The sequence below is a fragment of the Carassius carassius genome, chromosome 20, assembly GCF_963082965.1.
Source record: "Carassius carassius chromosome 20, fCarCar2.1, whole genome shotgun sequence".
Lineage (NCBI taxonomy): Eukaryota > Metazoa > Chordata > Actinopteri > Cypriniformes > Cyprinidae > Carassius > Carassius carassius.
The window spans coordinates 30,103,867-30,111,306 of NC_081774.1; the positions used below are offsets into that span (position 1 = coordinate 30,103,867).

At 36.6% G+C, this 7,440-nt stretch overlaps 1 protein-coding gene across 1 annotated transcript; it reads left to right on the forward strand.

Moving 5' to 3' along the window:
• Nucleotides 1-3,610: 3,610 nt before the first annotated feature.
• Nucleotides 3,611-5,582, forward strand: LOC132096840 (5-beta-cholestane-3-alpha,7-alpha-diol 12-alpha-hydroxylase-like). Its single transcript, XM_059502482.1, has one exon. It carries the CDS (start codon nucleotides 3,656-3,658, stop codon nucleotides 5,189-5,191), a length of 1,536 nt encoding a protein of 511 aa, XP_059358465.1. The 5' UTR covers nucleotides 3,611-3,655; the 3' UTR covers nucleotides 5,192-5,582.
• Nucleotides 5,583-7,440: the final 1,858 nt, after the last annotated feature.

Genomic DNA, 7,440 nt, shown 5'->3' on the forward strand with positions numbered 1-7,440 from the left:
CAAGCAAAATGCTATTATATCACCATTTTGCTGTCAAACTAAAATGCTTATGAATTGACACTGCTTTCAACAGTTCAGTAATTCTGAGTTATCAGTTCACCCAGTGGTCTTTCCCCAACATTCTTATCATAAAGATAACGGTAGCCTTGGCCCTTCCCTCTTGCTATCTGTTAGAACAATTAAACAACACTCAATGGATATTTCGTCTTTTTTATTTTATCTTCAAGAAACTTCAGAGAAATTTGGATAGATGTGATGTTTTGATATCAGAATCATAATTCAATTCAGAAGCAGAAAGTATGTGCCAAGGAATTTTTCTGGGTAGTCCAGCACACAATATGCACACATTCACATTTAAATACAACAAGGTATATCTTCACTGTTGGATACAACAACAACCACAAACAAGTTTTTTATATTAATTACAATAGATATTAAAAAGAAACAATAACTTTTGAAACTTTTTAATCCAAATAATCTTTATGTCTTTGCCAGGATTTATTTGAAAAATTATAATTTAAAATGTAAACATTAAATTCCAAATGAAAGAACCAGGCCATACCATTTGGTATTTTATATTTGAACTTTTTTAATCCTTTCCCAGAAAGTCATAATGGAAGGTCAAATTCAATCTTTATTTGTTGTTTAAAGGTCTTGTCTCTCATAGTAAAACACAAACTAACAAAAAACCTGTATCATTGATGCAAAGTTCAAGGCCCATTTAAATGATCGCTCTCCAGCTCAAAAAAGTGAGGTTACAGTTTATGACAGCTGTCCACCTATGAACATGTGTTACCCATTTTTTATCAGCTGTGTTGTATCAGGACTTGTATCAGCTGAAAAGAGAAGTCTGAAAGCCTAGATGAATAGTCAATGGTGTATTTTTGAGGAGGTAAAATTGAGATTGCGACTGTTTAGCAAATGTTTTAGTTTTTAAAAACTTTAGAGAAAAGGGTTCTAAGAAATTATCAAGTATTTCTGAAGGTACAGTTCAAAATCTAGCCAAGATGACTTTCTGTGTTAAGTTTCTATGTTCTCCTTGTGTCTTTGTGGGATTCCCCTACAATTCAAAGAAATGCTGCATAAGTGAACTGGAGACATTCAATCGCGCGCGCGTGTGTGTGTGTGTGTGTGTGTGTGTGTGCATTGTGGCCTCAGCATGCCTGTGCTCAGAGAATGAGCTGTTTTGGAGAATGGACGGATGTTAAAGTCAGAGTACTACATGTGTATCCTGTATTCGCTGGTTTGTTTCCATTGTATACTGCCTTAGTCTGCAGTTTGTAACTGCATGACTGACCTGTAAACTGATTCCAGCAAACCTTATTAAATCTTTAAAATATAAAAATGACCCTCCCATAAATTTAGCATCTGAAAAAGAAACTCATATGGTCATCTGTGAAATTAAATGTCTACACCTTTTCATTGCTAATGTTTCACTGCATGTCTTTAAATCCTGACAGTACATTTTTATCACCAAAAGAGGATTTGCACTGGTGCTAGCTATTGGTAAAGCTTTATTAAAAGTTAAATAAAGCCATTACAAACGGAACAAAATAGTGTTCAGGAACAAAATAGTGTTCAGTCGGGAAGAGATCAAAGCTAGCAATCAGTGCACATGAGATCAAAAGATGAGATCAATAGCAGGCAAGAGTAAAAAAATAATTATAATAATAAACTAAGACCTTAAGTAGCATCAATGCAGAATTGCATACACAATTCCTCTTCAGTGCAACACTTCAGAGACGTCACAGTGCTTTCATGAACATTAGTGTTCATTAGTGTTAGAGATTGATGAGGAAGTGAAGAAATTGTTGAAACAAGTTATTTTTGTTTTTCTGTGCTCAAAAAGCATTTCCATCGCCTCTTCTTTACTACCTTCCTGGGCCTTGAAAGTGATAGTTGTGTAGGCTGTCAGTGGAGGAACAGGCGGTGTTGGGGAAAGTTACTTTTAAAAGGAGTGTTACTTTACAAAAAAAGTAACTAATTGCTTTACTTAGTAACTTTTTATGGAAAGTAATGCATTGCGTTACTTTTGCATTACTTATGGAGCTTGCATATTTGTTTTTTTTTATATATATATATATATCAAAACCTGATTAGTTATATTTTTGGCTGTAAAAACTGTAAAGTCATTTGAAAGAGTAACAAGAGTTTTTTTTTTTACTTTACTAGTTACTTAAAAAAGTAATCTGATTACCTGTAATAAATTACTCCCAACACTTGGGACAGGAACCTCTCGGATTTTTTTTTTTTATTGCAAATATCTTAATTTGTGTTCTGAAGAGGAAATAAAGTTTTATGGGTTTGGAACAACATATGGGTGAAAAATCCATGCCAGAATTGTCATTTTTAGGTGAATGACCCCTTTAAATATTTTTAAGGTAGGTCATTGTGCATTCACATTCAGATGCCAAACTAGAGTTACGCTGTTTCTTGGAACCTTGAGTGGTTTGTTCCGGCTACTGTATATTGTTCACTCGTTTTACATTTTATTAGCAAAGTACTGTAGGATGAAGCACCCTTTAGGTGCCATACACTCTAGAGTTTTCCACTCATCATGATCTATCATGCATCAAGTCTTACTAAATAAGGCATTACGTTATGACTGGTTTAAGTGTTTTGAAATATACTCCACCTAACTGGACTCCATCATTAAGACACACAACTTCTCTATAAACACAGATGATAAATAGTTTTACCTGATGTTCCAGCTTGAAAACTCCACCATTTCAGTTTGCACTTTGCCTGTCTCGATTGGCCTTGATAAAAGACACCACTTTCATTGCATTATCTAATTCATTATTGCTCAGCTGTGTGTAAAGTAAATGTAGCTATTGGAAGGCATTAAGCAACAGACAGTGATTGAAGGTAACCTTTATTGCACCATCAAGGTCATATCTAACAACTGCAACCAGATCTCTCTTATCTCAGTGATAAGAATAACCTTGATCCTTTCCCTTCTACATCACTACATTTTCTGCAGAATCTTATGTAGGAGCTAGACATTATATGCTAAATTCAACATAAGCTATTTCAGCTACCCATAGTATGTGAATAATTAGAATAATATTTTTAATTTAGTTCATAGTTTTATTAATCTTTTATTCTTACAGTTTGTGATTTAAATCCTATTTTGGTCAAACTTTTGAGGACAGATTTGAAAAATAAATATTAAGTACAACTTTTGCCTCTATATACTTCTAATCTGCTGCTTATTAAAATTTAGTAAGGTAGTTGTTACATTTAGGAATGGGATATAATTAAGGGATCTAAAATATGATCATGCAGGCATGATAATAAATAGCTAGGTAATTCTGACAAATGGCCTCTAAACTAAGGTTAACCCCATTTGTTCTTTTCTCAGACCATTTGTTAGTAAATATAGCATTAGTTTTAAAAATTAAATGATTTAATGTTTATTAAAAACTGATAGTGTTTGATGTTGCAAAATATGGCAGAAAGCATTATATCATTACAAAAATGGTATCTCAAGAGACAAAAAACATATTGTAAAGAAACTTTAGAGTCACTGAGAGTCATTTCTTCCACTGCATGAGGTCACATGATGAGAGCAGGAGGCGGGACATAAACACTGTTGCCCAGAAAGAGGAATTAAAAACAGCAGAGCGCAGCCAGGAGAACGCCAAAGAGGAACATGGGCAGCCTTCTCCAAATCCTGCTTGCTCTATTCATCTCTGTCATAGGTGCCCTCTACCTTCTGGGGTCTTTTCGCCGCAGACGAGCTGGAGAGCCGCCTCTTGATAAGGGCCCTATTCCCTGGTTTGGCCATGTGCTGGAATTCAGGAAGGACACAGCCAAATTCCTGCAGAGAATGAAACAAAAACATGGAGATATTTTTACCATCCAGCTGGGAGGCTTTTATTTCCATTTCATCACAGATCCACTCTCTTTTGGCTCTGTGGTCAAAGAGGCCAGAACAAAGCTGGACTTTACTAAATTTGCAGAACAGCTAGTTGCGAGAGTATTTGGCTATCATTCCATGGAAAATGAACACAAGGTTCTCCAGGCTTCAAGTACCAAACATCTCATGGGAGATGGTCTGGTCGTCATGACTCAGGCAATGATGTCCAATCTTCAGAATCTGATGCTCCATAGTGTTGGATCAGGAGATCAGGACAAGCAATGGCAAGAAACTGGACTCTTTACATACAGCTACAATATCGTGTTTCGTGCTGGCTATCTGGCTCTGTTTGGGAACGAGTCGGTCAAAAGTACAGGAACTTTAGACAAAGCAAAGGCAATTGACCGACAGAATTCTGACGAACTTTTCAAGGAATTCAGAAAATATGACCAGTTATTCCCGAATCTGACTTATGGTGTCCTGGGACCCAGCGAGAAGATGGAAGCCGAGCGTTTGAAAAGGCTGTTCTGGAGCACGCTTTCAATAGAAAAGATGAGATCCAGAGACAACATCAGTGGCTGGGTCAGTGAGCAGCAACAGATGAGAGATGAACAGGGCATGCAGGAGTTCATGCAGGATCGATACATGTTTCTGCTTCTGTGGGCCTCTCAGGGAAACACTGGTCCTGCTGCGTTCTGGCTGCTATTTTACCTGATGAAGCACCCTGATGCAATGAACGCCGTGAAGAAAGAAGTTGAGGAGATTCTGAGAGAAACGGGGCAGGAGGTGAAACGAGGCGGGCCGCTGATTGACCTGACTAGGGATATGCTCCTTAAAACTCCCATCCTAGACAGTGCAGTCGAGGAGACCCTCCGCCTGACAGCTGCCCCGGTCCTTACAAGAGCTGTTTTGCAGGATATGACCATCAAGATGGCCAGCGGACTGGAGTACAAGATCCGAAAGGGCGACAGAGTGGCCATTTTCCCCTACATAGCCGTTCAGGTGGACCCAGAAGTTCACCCAGATCCCTACACCTTCAAGTACGACCGTTTTCTCACGCCAGATGGAAGCAAAAAGACTGATTTCTACAAAGGTGGAAAGAAACTCAAGTACTACAACATGCCTTGGGGTGCAGGAACCACTATGTGTCCCGGAAGATTCTTTGCCACAAATGAGCTGAAGCAGTTTGTCTTTCTCATGCTGTCCTACTTTGACTTTGAGCTGAAAAACCCAAATGAAGAGATTCCAGGTATTGATATCAGACGATGGGGCTTTGGCTCCATGCAGCCAACTAAAGACGTCCAGTTTCGATACAGACTCAGATTTTAAAAGGTTTCATCTTAATATTACACTGCAATCTCATACACTGAAGCTTCAACAATATTCCTTAATGAAAGCGGGCTTTAAAACTGACATGCATGCTCACATTTACTGGGTCCTAAATTATCCCAAAATATCTCGCAACCTGAACGTTTCAACAGTTCAATGAGCTTTGCATTTACTCTGTGTTGCCCAAAGACTGTGTCAGTGCAAAGAACAGAGGTTATACTGCATACATAGGAACAATATATTTATAAAAACATGTAATTTTGTGCATAATAAATCTACCTTTTTAAAAATGTCAACATTTTGTGCAGATTGCTTTTTTTGGTATTTAAGAGAAAAACAAGATATATGAGGTATATATTATATATAAAATAAAATAAATATATTACTCATTGCCTTTTTGTTGTTCCTTATTGTGATTCAGGGAAAAAAGACTCATATAGGGTTGACTTTATTGTCTTGACCTTTACACCAAGGAATTCTACTGTATAACAAAAGTTCAGTCTAAAAGTAACATTTTTTCTCCTATTTTTTTTTTTTTCATCTAACATTCCAGGAATTTGTTAAAATGTGAATTTAATTTCATTGTGTTTGCTTTTAAATATATATATATATATATATATATGAATAAATAAATAAATAAAAATAGAACACTCCTGGTGCAAATAAATAATCTGATGTGCTAGAAGTTAGAAGATGAACAGATTTATTATTTTTAATGCAATGTTCCAGTCTGCAAAGTGCACATTGCAAAGTGGTGATTTGTGTGTTGTGATTGAAATGTGCTTAAATCTCCTTAAAATCAAATAAAATGAAAATCTCAAGCAAACCTCAGCAATTGAAAATACATATAAAACGATCATTAAAAAATCTACTGTCATTGACAACATGATGGCTATGCATCAAACTGTTGCTTCTAAAGGTCATTTATGACCCTGCAAGAGAGAAAACTTTTGCTATGCTTTTCAGAGTAAACATTTTAGGAAAAGTTCAAATGAAAATTCCACAGTTCAATGAAAATTCTAACATAATTTATACAACCTCATGTTTTACTAAACATGTATGACTTGAAATAAAATATTAGTGGAGTTCTAATTTTTTTATACCCCAATGAGTTTTGTTGCATAATATTTCAAGCTTGAATAATTAAAACAGTAAAAAAATATATGCCAGAAAATTTTGTAATGACATAAGGGGTGAGTACATGATAATATTTGGGTCAAGTGTCAATTAAAATATTTCTGTGAATTGCCCCACAAACTAAAAACTAAATGAATAATTCCAAGACAAATTACATTGATAAAGTGACAAAAGATAAGTAACCAAGAATTTAAGGTGAAAGTGACATTCAGCCAAGTATGGTGACCCATACTCAGAATTCGTGCTCTGCATTTTAACCCATCCAAAGTGCACACACACAAACACTGTGAACACACACACAAACACACACCTGGAGCAGTGGGCAGCCATTTATGCTGCAGTGCCCGGGGAGCAGTTGGGGGTTCAGTGCCTTGCTCATGGGCACCTCAGTCATGTCATTGCCAGCTCAAGACTCAAACCCACATTCCTAGGGTTAGGAGTCATACTCTCTAACCACTAGGCCACGAGGTGTGTGTCTATGCGAAATATAACTTACTTTACCTATCCCAAGAAATCTATGGAGTAAAAAGGATGAAAGCTAGCCTTCTAACGTGTAAAATTTTCTTTGCTTTCTGTCTTCTGTTTCAAATTTTTGAAAGATTATTAGATTGACAAAATCTGCATTCCGAAGTACAGTACTTGTTTACAAGTTAGGGATATTGCTCATCAGTTTTATATGCATGAAGCTTCTGTTAAACAGGAAGGAACCATGGGTGTCAGGTCATGTTATGTAGGCAGGAAGTTCCCAGGAAAAAGTTTTTTATAACACACAATAATTTCTTGTTAGAACCTGGTTTACCAGCATACTGTACTCTCTCTGTTGAAAGACCAATGAAAAATGGGCTCTTTTGTTTCTCTAATGTAGCAATGCAGGGATCAGCAAACTCTAACTCTGTACTCTAAGAGAAGAGAAATAGAAATTTAACCCATCTAACAAAGACTTTCTAGACTGCACCAATTGCAAATCGGCTCACTATGCCATCCCAGAATACAACAGGGAATATCATCCCTAAAAAGGACACACAGGTCTGTTACCCAACAATGGCAAAGAGACTCAGTCATAAATACAGAAGAATAAACTTTATTGACACTCACAAGAACAAGCTCTGAAC